Raw genomic sequence first — 17,402 nt, forward strand, 5'->3', positions numbered from 1 at the left:
GGCGCCGCGCCAGCGTGTCTGGCGCCATCCAGCCCGCTCCTCTGCCATCGAGCAGGTCCCTGACCCTGGTCACCTCACCAGCCACAGCCCTCTCTTCCGACCGCCACATAAAACCTCGGCCGTGGAGGTACGGATTCCCGAGCAGCGGTTCCTGCAGGACGGCCGCCACTCCAGCCGGCGGAGAGCTGCGCTTGGTGGAGACTTTGTTCCAAACCCTGATGAGTTCCCTGTAAAAGACAGGCAGCTCCCGGAGGGCGGTCCTGGCACCCCCCAAGTTCACAAACAGGAGCTGCGTGTCATAATTGAGGTCGCGCTGCTGGCGGAAGAAATACCTCGCCAGAGCGCACCACCTAGAAGGGGGCTCGACGTAAAGGTATCTCTGCAGGGTCTGAAGACGGAAAGTCGCGAGCTGGGCGCTGACGCACACCAACGACTCACGCCCTCCTCAAGCGGGAGACTCAAGACCGCGGCAGAGACCCAGTGCTTCCTGTTGTTCCAGAAGAAGTCCACCAGCTTCTTCTGTATCTTGGCGACAAATGCAGGGGGAGGGGTCAAAGTGACCAGCCGGAACCACAGCATTGTGGCCACCAGCTGGTTTATGACTAGCGCTCGACCCCTGTAGGACAGCACTCGGAGCAGTCCTGTCCAGCGCCCTAGGCGAGCGGCGACCTTGGCCTCCAGCTCCTGCCAGTTCGCCGGCCAGGCTCCCTCGTCGGGGCTAAGGTAGACTCCCAGATAGAGGAGATGGGTCGTGCTCCAGGCAAAAGGCCTGAGCTCCTCCGGCAGGGAGTCCACCCGCCACTGACCCACCAGGAGTCCGGAACATTTCTCCCAGTTGATCCTGGCGGAGGACGCGGCCGAGTAAATCTCCTGGCACTCACGCATCCTCCGCAGGTCAGCGGGATCCTCTACCGCGAGGAGCACGTCGTCGGCGTAAGCCGAGAGGACGACCTCCACGCCCGGCCCTTGCAGAGCCAGTCCCGTCAACCTCGTCCGCAAGAGGCGCAGGAAAGGCTCCACGCAAACGGCGTATAACTGGCCGGACATGGGGCATCCCTGGCGCACCCCTCTCCTAAAGCGAAGGGGCGCCATCAAGGACCCGTTAACCTTAATCAGACACCCCGCGGCGGCGTACAAAAGTCGGATCCGGGCGACGAAATGCGTCCCGAACCCGAAAGCGCGCAGAGTTCCGAGCAGATAGTCGTGATCCACCCTGTCGAACGCCTTCTCTTGGTCGAGGGATAGGAAGGCGACCGACAGACCAGCCTCCTGGGAACAATGGATGAGGTCCCGGACCAGATGTCCTTGTGCATGAATCCCAAAAAGTTAGTTTGCAGGTGCAGCAGGTAATCAGGAAGGCGAATGGAATGTTGGCCTTCATTGCGAGAGGGATGGAGTACAAAAAGCAGGGAGGTCCTGCTGCAACTATACAGGGTATTGGTGAGGCCGCACCTGGAGTACTGCGTGCAGTTTTGGTCATCTTACTTAAGGAAGGATATACTAGCTTTGGAGGGGGTACAGAGACGATTCACTAGGCTGATTCCGGAGATGAGGGGGTTACCTTATGATGATAGATTGAGTAGACTGGGTCTTTACTCGTTGGAGTTCAGAAGGATGAGGGGTGATCTTCTAGAAACATTTAAAATAATGAAAGGGATAGACAAGATAGAGGCAGAGATGTTGTTTCCACTGGTCGGGGAGACTAGAATTAGGGGGCACAGCCTCAAAATATGGGGGAGCCAATTTAAAAGCGAGTTGAGAAGGAATTTCTTCTCCCAGAGGGTTGTGAATCTGTGGAATTCTCTGCCCAGGGAAGCAGTTGAGGCTAGCTCATTGAATGTATTCAAATCACAGATGGATAGATTTTTAACTAATAAGGGAATTAAGGGTTATGGGGAGCTGGCGGGTAAGTGGAGCTGAGTCCACGGCCAGATTAGCCATGATCTTTTTGAATGGCGGACCAGGCTCGAGGGGCTAAATGGCCTACTTCTGTTCCTAATTCTTATGTTCTTATGAATTGGACACGGGGGCGAGTCAATCAATAATGAGCCAGAAGGCATTCGAGAGGCTGTGGGGTGACAGAGCACAATGACCCAAGCTGATCCCGATTCACGCAAAGCTGCGCACCGACACCAAGGAACTGATACCAGTTATTGGTAGTGCAGACATAAGAGTATCCCATGAGGAAGCAGTGCACGATTTACCACTGTGGATTGTTTCAGGCGATGGGCTAACGCTGCTTGGTAGAAGGTGGATGGGCAAGATTCAATGAAACTGGGAAGATCTCTGTGTACCTTCTCTGGCAAACGACGTCTCCCTTGCTCAAAGTCTGAGCAAGCCTCCACCTTCAGCTGAACCAGGCATTGAAGTGTAGATCCATTGGCAGATCCCCGAGGCCGCTCATCACGACCTCAAGGAGGTAAAGATCAACCGAGCAGTGGTACAGACGCTGTACCCACCACCCAAAGCCGATAACTTCTTCGCGACGATGGGAGAGGCTCCAGGTCGACCAAGCAGAGTTGGACTCCAGCCGAAACGATCCAAAAGCGTCTTCCCGACGCCAGAGGCAAAATCCCAGGGGAGGAAGATCGCGGAGTTGGCATCACGGACACGGACGAGAGTGCGTCCAGACCACAGGACGAGAGTGCGTCCAGACCACGGGACGTTGCCGCAACGAAACAGAGGCATGTGTTGCCCAGCAAGGAAGATGACTGGGCTTGGGGCAAAGGTAACGGGGCGGCCACTGAGAAGGCCAGGAACCCACTACATTCCAGTAAGTTGTTTGCACTGTGTAACCCATGTGAGCGCTCTTTCGCGGCCAATGATGTATTATCATATGGGTTCGGGGGTACCTTACAGCAAGCCAAAGTAGCGGGCGAACACCAACCAGTTGTACATGTATCCAATTAGTTACCCAAGGCAGTAGCTTGCGTTCATGGGACAAAAGAAACGTACCAAAGAATGTCCCAATATTTGCTCGAGTCAGACAAGCCGCCAATCTCAGTTTTTGGAGAGCAGAGGCACTATTATCAATGCTTTGTTTTGAATATGTCTAACACTGTCTGCACTATAACATGATCCGCCATGGGCCAGGCACTGAGAACGGCACTAATGCCCTCAGTTGGCTACCGTTGCCCACCACCAGGGTGGAAATAGCGCAGCCCGCAGACCTGCTCGTTGTTATGGAAGTGCTAGAAAGCAAGGGGTCAACCGTAACAGCTCCCCAGTTTAGGACCTGGACCAGCCAGGATCCCACATTACCGCCTGCTAACGGCGAATCGCTAGACAGGATGTTGCAGCTTATCCGTCGCAAAGACGAAATGCTCATCCCATCAGATTGCCCCATGTGGCGCAATCCTGCAATGTTGCAAAGAAAGACAGGGAGGCTACACACAGTCGGTGGTCCGGGGCCTCCATACCATGGCCCAGGATCCACGGGAACTACGCGGCCTCCCGCCACTACTGAAAGTCTCAAGGCCATATCGGCCATCCTGGGCTTGCCAGACCTTAGGGTCAGCGACAATAGTCTGGAGCAGGCAGCCCAAATCATAAAGCCAAGCACCACACATGTCACGGTGGACTCCGTACAGACCCTGCTATCCCGGGTGCTATGCAGTCACCGGACAGAATCACTCAGAACTGGGCCTTCCGTATGTTATCAGCAGAGAATGCACCATGATCGCACGGCTCCTTCATGCGACATCAGAATAAATGATGTAGACCATGATCATGGCCCCAGTTGGGCTGCTAGCACTATATTAGCCAAAGAGGGGAATGGAGTATTTGTGATGAAAATGGAATGTTTGTTGTGAAACCATGTAATGGGCAATCGCAGAAAGCATTTGGACCAGACCAAATTGCGAATTATAGATAACCAGGAACCACCTTGAAAGGACCTGGCCCCCAGCGACTCACTAACACAATCGACCTCGCTGTCAACCGTGAGGATGAACCCACCATTCCTGACAGTCCGATCAGACCAGCCGTGCTGCAGTGCAGCAATGATCCGACCGACTCATCCATGCCAGGACTTCAACTCAGACGATCGACTGTAAGGGGGTGGTCTCTATGAGGGGGTCAGGTTCCCTTCTGACCAACTTGAGCGGTTCGAATCGCTCCCACTCCCTTGGGTTCTAGACTCTGGGTTTATTTGGGGATGTGACAAAGTGCAAAGGACACTGATTTGATGCAAAAGAACTTTGATTTTATTACAGTCAAGAAATTACAAACTTATAATTATTCTAATTAGAAAGTACAATGTCAGAACTTATTTAAACTCATTAAAGAACAATTCCTTGCACATTCCGAGGGGGTTACAATAGCTTATAATGACTCTAATAGAGAACAACACATTACATTCAAAGGGGGTTACAGTAGAATTATACCTCCCACCTCCCAATACCTACTTCTAGCTAGGTTGGACGCCAGGGCAGGCAGGGACTATGCTTACCAATCCTTTTGACAGTTAGCGGTAGATCGTGGTTTCGGGGTTCGCTGGATGCGGTAGGGTCTGCTTGCCGTACCCCGAACGTCGGAGAAGACTTCTTGCTGCGCAATCTTCAGTTAGGTTGGGCCGCGTTTTGGATCTTTGGGGTAAGTACCTGTTTTTTTTCGTTAGAAATAGGTTTCTACAGTCTTTTAGGTAATGTTTTACCCGTTGGTAGGTCAGGATTACATTGTAGAATGGAAACTTTTTGATTCTTCGGTTTACCCCCGTTGGAGTTTTGTTTCGAGTTTGGTCGATCGCGGTGGTTTTTTGTTGATACCATGTTGGTTGTGGTCGGTTGCTGCCGCGATGGTGGTGGTCTTCCTTCAGGATTTTGAGGCTGGAGAAGTTATTTTACAACTGTCGCGTTGGTTTCTCGCCTTGTCTTGATGACACCAGCGTAGTGTGATACTAGTCTGTCACACCCTCTGTTGAAACAGGGGGCCAGTTATACAGTTTGAGTGGTTCTAATCTTGGCGGAAAATCTGTTCAGAATTCTTTTTTTAAATTTGGCAGGCTTGGCTCGTCTTTGTAATATTTTGGCGGGCTCGTTAAAAGTTGATATGTTTTGGGTGGGTTGATGGTTTGAAAACTGTTTCCTGCTGGTAATAATAGTTTGGTAATTGCAATGTCCTTTTGTGCTTAGTTTTTCGCATACAGGCTGGATTGGGCCTCTTTGTGATGTATATGCTGAAATGGTTTTCCAGTTTCAAGTTGATGGTTAGCTGTCTCTGGATCATATTGTAATGTTAATGTCTCTTGTGGAGAAGGATTTTCGAATACCCATTTCTCCAGACAGGTTACTTTAGTCCTCACACCCAGGTAGTCTCACTAATTAGGTTGTCTCCTGTTAGTTCTTTAGGCCCGCCCGCAGCCTTAAATTTGTCTTGTAAAAGTTCAAAATTCTATTAAAGTTCGTAGTTTCTTCCATATGCACTTTAGGGTTCTAAACTCTTCGATAGATAGTCCCAAATTAAATTTCCTTTCGAATGAGCCCAAACACTGGGGGGATTCTTGTGAATTTTGCACCCCTTCAGTCCCTCCTGTTGACACTCCACACTCCTTGAGTGTCAATCAAGGTAAGCAAAATTCCTGCTCCAGAGAGTCAACTTTCCCTGCATTTATACGAGCTAAACATTACCCTGCATCCCCCGTTGAAATGCAATGCAATTCACAGGCGAGTACAGTCATTACAATTCGGTTATAGCATGGAGGGGGTGCCCCTCCTTTACTCGGGTTTCACAGTAAAGTAATGGTATACAGTCAAACACAACTTTTAAGTAGAATAAAATGAAAGCACATAGTCAAAACATTCTCAAGTAACATAAAGGTCCATAGTCAAACACATTTTAAGTTCAGTAAAATAAAGGTACATAGTCAATACATTTTAAGTAACACTCTTACAACACTTGTGATGTTGCGGTTTACAGCAGGTAAAATCAAACACAAATTAAACATGGTAGTATGGTGTCACCCCTCCCTGCGCGAATCCCAAGTTCGGTCAAGGAGCGTATAGTACCCTTTGGTGCCTGACCTGACGGCCTCTGCGTTTCACTCGGCAAGTGAGACACCATAAGTAAAGTATAATCGTGAGTTGACAAATAACTAAAGTGTGGGAAGGGATTCGGATCCAGACTGGGCACTCTATATTTCTGAAAAGGTCCCACCAAGGCGGAATGGTGATCTCAAGAAACTTTTTCCCTATCTCAATGGTTTTCTGTTCTAGAGTATAGAAGTGTTTTTGTGAGATAATTACAGCTTTTAGCAGCGCGGTAAGATGTTCAGGTAGAGGGGGAATTCATAGCCAAAATGTACAACATAATCCTGCAGGTTTGTAATGTTTTCCTTCACAGTGAGGTGGACAGTGGAAGGTTCAGGAATGGGGACAATCCGTTCCTGGGCCACTTGAACTGATGCCTCAGGTTCAAAGCAAAAACTGCTGTCACTTACCGAACAGCAGCAGTGTCCATGCTGGTAGTGGGACGCACTGGTGGTGACACAATATGTCCCACCCCCTACACTGTGGTTTTAAATGGGTAATCAAGTACTGGGGACACAGTATCACGTGTGCACCCTGGCTCCGGCACCTGGAGAGGTCAGTACCCATTACAGCGTGCTGCCACTTTATAACATAGGGTGGGACCGCTGCGAAACGAATGTGTGCACCTCCCTGAATAACTCCAAGGTATACCGGTGCGGGTCATGCTGTCCCACCCATGACCGGCATCCTTAATACTATTCCCATAATGGTGTGGTTAGATTTCCCACAGTCAACTGGGACAGGGTAGGCTTCAGAGGCTAGGTGGAGCTGGCACGGGCTTAGTGAATTGCTGTACGGGTGGAGGGCTGTGAGGTGCTTGTTCCTGATCCAAGAAGGGACTACACCTTGTTTTAAATCCTCCAGGTTGTTGCGGCCTGGTCCGAAGCGTTTCTATCTTCCCGTATGAGTGCATTCACTGTCTGTGCATGTTTTTCCAGCTCAGCCACTATTTCTTTTAAATGGACCGTCATAGTCTGGTCCTCGTGTAGTTCTGAACCTACTACTGTATTCTCTTGTTTCAGGATTTTCCTCAATTGGTTCTTTGAACCGTTTATCTGTGTTTGCAGTTCTGTCATCTAGGCTATTTATTACAGAGGATGCTGTATTGTAGGTAGTGAAAAAGTTGTTTATGATTCCCCTTCTAGGTCTCTCCAAGCCCATGGTGTCCCTAGCGTTCAGGGTGTATAGGTCTGCTTTGTCTACATTTCCAAAGTCTAACTCATAAAATTTCTTGAACATATCTCTAAGTAGGGCCTGGTATAGCATGCCCTACTTAGAGACTGTTTCCTTCGGGCACCATGCAAGTAGGTGTACCTCGGTAAGGTTTAATATTACTGAAGCTACTGCATAATGTACCCCCTGGTATAACACCTTTTCGGTCGGTACCAATACTAATCCGTTCCCAGGTCCCTAGGTGATGATAGGACACCTTTCTATTAATGTGCGTATTGGCGGGGTTGTGGGCAGGGGTTTCTTAATGTGTGCACTTAGTTCGGTAGTGTTAATTGGCCGTGGGGTGTGTGGGACCACGCACCTGTGTAGGTTAGAATCCAACCCCATCCCTTCCCCTTCATCTTGCCATTGCCTGGTGAAGGCGATCGATATGCCTGCGGGACAAATATTCTTTGCTCCCCACATGCAAACATAAATTCCTTGTTCGGATTCCCACCATTTGTCCCAACACACTTTTACTCCTCCCCGTGTCCCCGTGATGGTGCGGTACGTATCATTACAGAGTCTTTCCCAGTCCGATTCCTGGTCGCATGCGTCCTTGCTGAGTTTTCTGAGCCACCATCATCTTCCCAGGGGAATGTTTCCTTTGCAAGTCAAACATACACGTGTTCCCTCTCTAACACTGACTCGGGCAGCGATGATCCGTATCCGGGGGTGTGGAACTGAGGCCTCTCCGTAGGTAAAGCCTTCCTGGCTGGAGTAGTGGGTAGAGTTAGATCCCAGCCACCCTGGCTACCTTCCCTCGTGGGCGTAAACGGCGTGTTCTTCCACGCCTGGGGTGCCACCCCCGGCGGTTGCGATCGGTGCTCTTCCTCCTGAACACCCGTAAATGAGGGATTCTTCCACGTCTCCTCGGTCGCCGCTGTTCATCCTTATCAGGGCGAGCAGTAATCGCACCCTTCTCATGCTGCTCTCTTTCCTGTAGGGGCACATAAAACAGATAGTCTAGCCCTGAGAAAGTTCTCTGGCTTGACAAAGGTGACCGAGTTCCAATTTGGGCTCATAGTCTTTAATTGACTGGCTGTCTTATTCAATTCCTTGTGGACTGATGTCTGCTGCTAACTTTCATCTCTCAGCCGTTTTGTTTGTTATCTTACTGGTGCTTCCGGTAGATTCTTCTTTCTTCCAGGTATTACCCGGCCTGTGCCTCTTTTAGCAGCTGCACGGGTAGATTATTTTCCTTACCCCAGTTTCTAATACATATATACTTATCATTACACAGACAATCTTACAGTACTCTAAATTACCAAACATACTTAAATTCATATCGTACTATATATGTACATCTGCCACCCGTCTCCGGATGGCCAGGTTAATTCCTGCCTTCTTTCTTTCTTCTCCTTCTGCTGGGTGTCCAGCGAGGTCGGTAATAGGTCGGTCTGCACCGCCGGACCCGGAGTGTCCTGACCGGAGGTGGGTTTGAGTCCCACACTATCGGGGGAATGTCTCCTCCGGTGCTGCAGCACACCGCTCCTTTGGGGATGGCTGCCTGGTTCGTCTCTTCCCCTGTGGGTTCTGCCTTGTCGATGGCTACGGGCTGGGGACTCTCACTTGGTGGCTGGTCCACCGCTATCTCTTCTGAGGGTCCCTCGTGCCTGAGGCTACCGGCTGGGTGTCCCTGCTCGCGGGCTGGTCTCTGACCTTAGGTTCCCTTTTGCAGCTGATCCCTTTCCCGGGGCTGAACCATTTAAATTGGAGCGCTGGTGACCACGGTGTCTTTGGCCGTGGTGTGCGGGGAGTCCTTCTTAAGGCTCCGGCTGCTGGAGGTGCGTCTGAGTCCCAAATGATTGGGGGGACAGCTCCTCCAGTAACACAGTCCACCGCCCCTCAAGGTACAGTCTGTGGGTCTGCCACGTCCCCTGTGGGAATTCCACAATCGGGGGCTGTTGGTTGGGGGTCCCTGTCTGTAGTACGGTTTACAGTTTTTGGCTGTCCCTTACGTTTAGCTGCTGCCCCAGGGTTGAAAAGTTTGCACTGATTTGTGTGGAACCACTTTGTTCGGCGGGGCATTTTTATGGCATAGACCATGGGGCTTGCCATGTCGACAATATGGTACAGTCCCATGTACAGTGCCCCAAAGCCCCCTACTGTAGTGTAGTTCCTCACCATAACCTGGTCCCCTATCTCCCATTCATGTTTGCGGGGTTCTTGCAGCAGTCGGTTGCTCGGATGCTGTTTTCCCATGTTGTTAGCAGCCTGCCAATGAATCTGTTTAAGGTGTTCAAACAGATTCCTGACAAAGCTGTCCCGGTTCGCTTCCCTAAGCTGACCTTCCGTGAGTAGTGGGGCTAACACATGGGTGGGGGTTCGCATGGCTCTGCTGACCATGAGCTCGTACGGGGAGTACCCCGTGTTCTTTGACTGGCTGGCCCGGATCCCCATGAGGACCAGTGGTAGGACCTCTACCCACCATTTGGGTGAGTTCCCTGTCTCTTTGTGCAGCCTTTCTTGATGGTGCGGATTAAACGCTCCACAGGCCCGGATGACTGCGGGTTGTGGGCGACGTGCCATTTTCCTTTGATGCCGAGCACTTTAAGGGTCTCCTCATAACCTGCCCAGTGAAGTGACTCCCTTGGTCGGACTCCACGTATTGTGGCCGTCCCCATTGAGAGAACACTTCTCTGACCAGGATCCTGGCTGTTCCCCAGGGCAGTGGCTGTTCGGCATAGGAAGGCTTCCACCCATTTGGTGAATACATCCACCAATACTAGGCAGTACTTGTAACCTCCCTGCATCGACAGCCAGGGTCCCTCTACCCGCCTGATATGTCCCATAGACACCTTTCTTTTCTGGGGGTCGGGGTTGTTGGCTGCACACACCAGGCAGCTAGCACATAACTCGCGGACGTCTTCCCTGAGTCCTGGCCACCACCCTGCCTGTTCCACTCGTTGCCAAGTGGTCTCAGGTCCGGGGTGTCCTGCTCCTGGACCCTTGTGGGCCAGCTGGAGGAATTCTCTCCGGTGTTGTTGCGGTACAACCATTGCTTCCCCCTGAACAGCATGCCTTCTTTAATGGCAATTGCTGTGGTGCCGTACGGGCCGTCTATCCTTTCCCCTTTAGTATGTTCAGGACAGTTTTGAGGACAGGGTCTTGGGTCTGAACCATTTTTAGGTCCGGGGGCAAAGCTATCCCTGCCTTCCCTGCCGTCCCTATCCTGTCCCTGACTGCTGCGATGGATCCTGGGTTGTACGGATCCCAGAGCTTGCCCGTGCGGGCTCCCTGCTTGGCCAACATGTCAGCCTGCTGGTTTCCCTCGTTACGGGGTTCAGTGGTGGACTGTGCCTTCACTTTATGTATGTAGATATTCCCTTCCTCCTCTACGGCTTTCATGATCTTTTCCAGTAGGGGCTTAATTGCCAGGGGTCTCCCATCTGTGGGGGGTGTATCTGCGGCGGGACCAAATAGCCAGGTACTCTGTACATGAATTGCACGTGAACATACTGTCCGAGCAAATCTTATATGGGGTAGGGAATTCTTCGAGGTGTGTGACTACATACATCACCGCAGACAGTTCAGCGTGCTGGACGCTCATAGTACTGGGGGTTTAATTGCCAGGGCAATGCCTGCCTCGGGGTCATAAACTCCGCAGCCTGTGAGTCGTTCATCCGCAGATACTGTGCTTGAACCGTCCACATAGATCTCTCGGCCTGTGGGGTGTAACCTAGCCCGAAAGCCTATGTCAATTTCCCATACCCCTTCTATGGAACACCGGTGGGCTGTCCCTGGATAAATCATGTTAGCTGTGAGTCTTGGCTCACAGAGACCCTTTACCCTCAGGTCCATTTGAGAGAGGAGCAGGGTCCAGCGAGCAATGCGGGCACTGCTCACTGTCCTGTCCTTGATTCTCCCGTCCAGGAGTATTTGGGTGGGCATATGGTGGGTAAGGGGTGTGATAGGGACCCCCCCCTGTAAAGATCAGTGATCTTTTCACAGCCCAGTGAGTGGCTAGGAGGTGCTGCTCACAGTTGGAGTATCCCTTCTCCACGTCTGTGAGTATCCTGGAGGAGTAGACCACTCGCCTCAGCCGGCCAAGCCGCTCTTGGAACAGTACTGCGCTCAGGCTGTCCCCACTGGCTGCTACCTCCAGGAAAAACTATTTTCCCCCATCTATGGCCCCTAGAGCTGGCGCGGTCTGTAAGTCTTTCTTGAGTTAGATAAATGCTGCCTCGCAACCTTTGTCCCATTCCCACTCCACTCCCTTGTGTAGGAGTCGGAGCAGAGGGACTGCGGTAGCTGCATAATCCTCAATGAAGTCTCTGCAGTACTCGGTTAGCCCTAGAAAAGATCTTACTCCTGTTACTGTGTTGGGGGCTGGTAACTTCTGCACTGCTTCCCTTCTAGCTTTGTCAATGGCCCTTTCCCCAGCGCGCACAGCCAGTCCCAGGAATTTTACTTCCTTCAGGCCGACCTGTGCCTTCTTGGGGATTACTTTAAACCCCTCTTTCAGCAGCTCCAGCAGTTCAGCCAGCAGTGGGCCATGCTCCTCCCCCTCATCGGTGAACAGGAGCAGGTCATCCACATACTGTATAAGCTGCTGGGGTCTGCTGAAGTTCTTTAAACAGTTGGCCATACACTGATGGAAAATACTGGGGCTGTTGTGGAAACCCTGAGGGAGACAGTTCCAAGTGTATTGCTGCCCTTTAAAGGTAAAAGGAAACTTGTACTGATCTTCCCTTCTTAAAGGTATGAGCCAGAACCCGTTGTAAATATCCAGCACCGTGAAGGTGGTCGCAGAGGCTGGGATACTTCTAATGAGTTCGGCGACAGCAGCAATGGTGGGTGCACAGGCGGGGATGTTACGGTTGAGTACTCGATAGTCCACCGTGGCTCTCCAGGAGTTGTCCGGTTTCTTAACCGGCCACAATGGAGAGTTCACATGGGTTGTTATTGGTCTCAATACCCCTTGTTTTACCAGCGAACCCAAGACTGTTTCCATATCTGCCTCCGCCTCCCTGGGGAACTTGTACTGTTTCTGTGGTCGGGTCATGGGGTCCCCATCTATGCTAACCTCGACCCCGTTTATTCTCCCACAGTCGTGCTTGTGAGTGGCAAAAGCTGCAAGGTTTTTCCTCACATATTCTTGGTATTCTATCAGAGTGTTACTGACCAGTGATTCAAGGTCGTAACCCTCCTTTGGTTTCATGGTGCACACCGTCCCTTTTCCCTGTTTTCCCGGGATAACTATCACCTCACTCTCCTGTCCCGTACAAACTGACCCCCAAAGACAGTGGTTTCTTAAATCCACTAGGATCCCGTGGCCTAGGATGAAGTCAGCCCCCAGGATTCCTCTCCCTTCCTGCTCCCACTTCATCAGGACACAAGTCCACTTAGTGTGGAGCGTACCTAAATGAATGGAGAGCGGAACTGAGAATGATCCAGTCTGTTCACAGTGCCAGAGAAACCCATCAAGCTGTAGGGGACCCCGTTAGACAGAGGTGAGGTGGCGGGGTTAGCTGCATAGACTGAGGCACTGGTGTTCACCTTTTCCACCTCCATCTGGACGGTCGATCTCCCCCACGCATCATACTCGAGGGAACACAGGTGGACAGGCTGCACCTGTCCTAGTCACGGTTTTGGTTGGGAGGGGGCAGATGGGATCTCGGTACCGGTGGCGGTGGCTACCTTCCCAGGGCCATCTAACATGGCTCAGAGCGCAGTTAAAAAGGTCTCAAACGAGTGGGGAGGGACTGGCTTATCTGTCTCGGTCTTTTGGGCAGGGGTTGGAGAATTCTTTCTTGCGCTATTCTTCCAAGGATTTTTACAATCTCTTCTCCAGTGCCCAATCTTTCCGCACCCGAAGCAGGTATGTTTTGTATCGGAGGGGTTGCCCCCCTCATGGTGCCATTCCCTCTTATCTTGGCTAGATCGGATTTCGTGAACCCTTCCCTTTTGTGAGTGCTCTTCTGTCCCTCTGCCGTTCCTGTAAGCTAGGGTCAGTTGCCTAAGCACGCCCTGTTCTGTGGCTTGGGGATCTCTTGGGTGAACCAGGCCTCAGCCTTGGTTCTTATTCGGGGTAAACTGTTAGCTACTAGGCTTCGGAGCCAGTATGCTAATTCGTCCGGGCTTAGGTTTTCTCTGTCTGTGTCCCACTACAGCCGCTTTGGTACACAGGCCACAGTCTGTCTGCGAACGCCTGTAGGGTTTCCCCTGTGAGCTGCACCGTTTTCTCCACTCTGGAGAAGGGACTCCCGTCATTGCAGCCCATAGCTTCTAAAATGTCCTTTTGGACAGCAGCAAGTGTTTTCTGTCCTCTTTTGCTCTCAGTCGAGGGACTGGTACAGCTTGCTGTCCAGGGATAGGTGAAGCATCTTTGCCATTTCTGCATCGTGCACCCATTAATATCCCCCGCCTGTTCCACCTCCATAAAGTGAACCGAGGGGTCTCCTTTTGGAGTTAGCTTTCCCAGGTGGCTTATCATAGCCCTAAGCTGTTGGGGAGTGTGGGGGACCACAAACTGACTTTTCAGGGGCCCTGGATCCCTGGCAAGGGTGGGTGGGTGGGCCAAACTTCTGTTGCCGGACAGGGCACATTGGCCCTGATTCTGGCTCTCCCTGTTCTGGCTCACCTCCCTCTCCTCCCTGCGGCCAAGCCGAGCTGAAACTCGGTACCACAGGTGGTGGTGGTTCACTATCCCTGTCCACCCCGCAACTGATTTGCCTCTTCTGCTGCTGAACCGGTGTAGTGACCGGGTAGTCTCCTCCTTCTATTCCAGGTTTACCTGGGGCGTACCCGGGCTTATTAGGCATACCATGCCTTTTGCCTTGGATAGAGCAAGGTTTAAACTTTTAATTTGTTGCTGGCAGGGACCGTGGTCTCCCGATTCAAACCCATTAGTGCTAGTTATTTTATACGCTGCTTGCACATCTTTTAATCTTTCCTGGAGCTCTTTTACTTGTAGGGTGAGGCGAGTGCTTTCCTCCCTCAGTGACTTTTCATTACTTTTGGCCTCGGTAACCTGACATTGAAAATAGTCCTGACTGTTTTTAAACCTTTCCATTATCTGGGTCCTTTCCTGTTTTAGCTTACGGGGTTCTTCCGATAATCTTTCTTCTGACATAACCCATTCTTGGTAGTTATCTGCGCATTCCCATAACTCTGCCTGTAGTGTCTCATTCATTCTGTCTAGGAGTCGGACCTGTCTCTGTAGACAGACCAACCAAATTGCCTTCTCTACTGCTTCTTTGTGATCTTTGCTTGCTGTCCACTAGGCTGCAGCGTCAGCTGGACGCTCAGCGCGCAATAGACTAAGCACCCATTCTTTAGTGACATTCACTTTCTTATACACATAGGAGGAAATCCTCTCTTCCATCTTGGTTCTTTGCCCCAAACCAGCACTCTCCACATCACACCCCTTGTACCAGAGTCCTGCCGCGGTCGCCAGTTTGTAAGGGGGTGGTCTCTATGAGGGGGTCAGGTTCCCTTCTGACCAACTTGAGCGGTTCGAATCGCTCCCACTCCCTTGGGTTCTAGACTCTGGATTTATTTGGGGGATGTGACACAGTGCAAAGGACACTGGTTTGATGCAAAAGAACTTTGATTTTATTACAGTCAAGAAATTACAAACTTATTATTACTCTAATAAGAAAGTACAATGCAATGTCAGAACTTATTCTAACTTATTAAAAAACAATACCGTACACACTCAGAGGGGGTTACAATAGCTTCTAATGACTGTAATAGAGAACAACACATTACATTCAAAGGGTGTTACAGTAGAATTACACCTCCCACCTCCCAATAGATAATTCGAGCTAGGTTGGACTCCAGGGCAGGCAGGGACTATGCTTACCAATCCTTTTGACAGTTAGCGGTAGATCGCGGTTTCGGGATTTTCTGGATGTAGTAGGGTCTGCTTGCCGTACCCCGAACATCGGAGAAGACTTCTTGCTGCGCAATCTTCAGTTGGATTGAGTCCGCTGATGCGGTAAGGCGTGTTTTGGATCTATGGGGTAAGTACCCAGTTTTCTTCGTTAGAAATAGGTTTCTACGGTCTTTTAGGTAATGTTTATCCGTTGGTAGGTCAGGATTAGATTGTAGAGTGGAAACTTTTCGATTCTTCGGTTTTCCCCCGTTGGAGTTTTGTTTCGAGTTTGGTCGATCGCGGTGGTTTTTCGTTGATACCACGTTGGTTGTGATCGGTTGCTGCCGCGCTGGTGCTGTTCTTCCTTCCTTCAGGACTTTGAGGCTGGAGAAGTTAGTTTACAACTGTCGCGTTGGTTTCTCTCCTTGTCTTGATGACACCAGCATAGTGTGGTACTAGTCTGTCACACCCTCTGTTGAAACAGGGGGCCAGTTATACAGTTTGAGTGGTTCTAATCTTGGCGCCAAATCTGTTCAGAATTCTTTGTTTTAATTTGGCGGACTTGGCTCTTTGTAATATTTTGGCGGGCTCGTTAAAAGTTGATATGTTTTGGGTGGGTTGATGGTTTGAAAACTGTTTCCTGATGGAAATATTAGTTTGGTAATTGCAATGTCCTTTTATGCTTAGTTTTTTGCATACAGGCTGGATTGGGCCTCTTTGTGATGTATATACTGAAATGGTTTTCCATTTTCAAGTTGATGGTTAGCTATCTCTGGGTCATGTTGTAATGTTAATGTCTCTTGTGGAGAAGGATTCTCAAATACCCATTTCTCCAGACAGGTTACTTTCGTCCTCACACCAGGTAGTCTCACTAATTAGGTTGTCTCCTGTTAGTTCTTTAGGTCCGCCCACAGCCTTGAATTTGTCTTGTAAAAGTTCAAAATTCTATTAATGTTGTAGTTTCTTCCAAAAGCACTTTAGGGTTCCAAACTTTTCGGTAGATAGTCCCAAATTAAATTTCCTTTCGAATGAGCCTAAACACAGGGGTAGGTTCTTCTGAATTTTGAACGCCTTCAGACCTGGGAACGCAGAGCGCCAGATTGCCTCAACTTGCAAATAACTTGTACATAAGACTTTGGAGGGGAGTAATGTTATGTATGTATGTAAACCTCACCAATATGTAAGACTTTCCACCAGGGGGCATACCAGTGGGAGACCTAAGGGTCACTGTGCACCCTGGGCAAGCAGGTATAAAAGGTAATCTACCATGCTGCTTCCTCACTCTGGAGTCTGAATAAAGAGACAAATGTCACAACAGTTTGAGCTTACAATACAGTCTTGTGGAGTTATTCTGAACATAACAGTAACCTAACCAGCGCAATTTCAAGTACATTTTGGGCGCAATTTTGCAATTGCACCCAAACCGGGAACTCTACTGCAATATATTTATACAGCAGCTAGTTGCTTTCCTGGTGCAAACTGCACAAGCATACATCATAATAGAAATAGGATAACTGGATTGTGTTTCTAATTTGAAGGAAATAGGGATTCATTGCATCAGTAAAGCACACACAAAAATCCCATAGAGACTGTAATAATGTGTCCTTTTTCTTTTCTCACCCAGACTCCGTCGCAATGCAGAGGTGGCACCTTACTTCATTTTTGGCGAGAATGAAGAGAATGCTGGGTGAACTGTCAATCATCCTGAAGAGAGTGATGCACACAGTAACTTTAATGTCTTATTTGCACATTTTACATTTTTGGATTGTTACCTTTACTTGCCAGGATGAGCCTACTTTTCAGAACTGCATATAGCTTTAAATCAACCAAATGTGTGTGTGTATAAAAGAAATAGTTGAAATATTCATGCCAATTTTTGAAAATCTGGATGGTCATTGATGATCACTATAATGTTCATAATCATTCTACATAACATTTGCAGGTTGCTTTGATTCCCTTCATAAATCGATGACATTCTTTGCACTGAGAATTTTCACCTCTACGAACATTAATAGAATTTTGAAATCAGAGGTTTCTTTCTGGTGAGATTCAGAAGTTGATGAGAACATAAATAACATTTTGTACAATTAACTTTTGTATTTCTGAAACTTTGTGGTATTTTGTACTAAGCTAAAGAAGCTTTACCTACCAGGAAAAGGTGGACTCTCCAATGCCTCAGTAGTAATGTTTCATGTCATATAATACTGAGCAACATAGACCAGGAAGGTCTTGGGTTCAGCTCCAGATCCTTTACGCTAGGTTTCAGCTGCGGCAAGAGTGGGTCTGTGAAATTGGGCTAAATGTCCCAGGGCTGTGCAAGAGAAATTAGCCAAGATTTTTGA

General features: G+C 49.6%; 1 protein-coding gene across 1 annotated transcript in view; it reads left to right on the plus strand.

Annotated features, from left to right (window-relative positions):
• Positions 1-17,136, plus strand: part of LOC139240599 (uncharacterized) — a 166,741-nt gene extending 149,605 nt beyond the window's left edge. Inside the window, exon 6 of the mRNA XM_070869153.1 lies at positions 16,685-17,136. Within this exon, the coding sequence (XP_070725254.1) occupies positions 16,685-16,751 (67 nt within the window). The 3' untranslated portion in view covers positions 16,752-17,136. The remainder of the gene's footprint in view (positions 1-16,684) is intronic.
• The last annotated feature ends 266 nt before the right edge of the window (positions 17,137-17,402 follow it).

The sequence above is a fragment of the Pristiophorus japonicus genome, chromosome 2 (genome assembly GCF_044704955.1).
Source record: "Pristiophorus japonicus isolate sPriJap1 chromosome 2, sPriJap1.hap1, whole genome shotgun sequence".
NCBI lineage: Eukaryota > Metazoa > Chordata > Chondrichthyes > Pristiophoridae > Pristiophorus > Pristiophorus japonicus.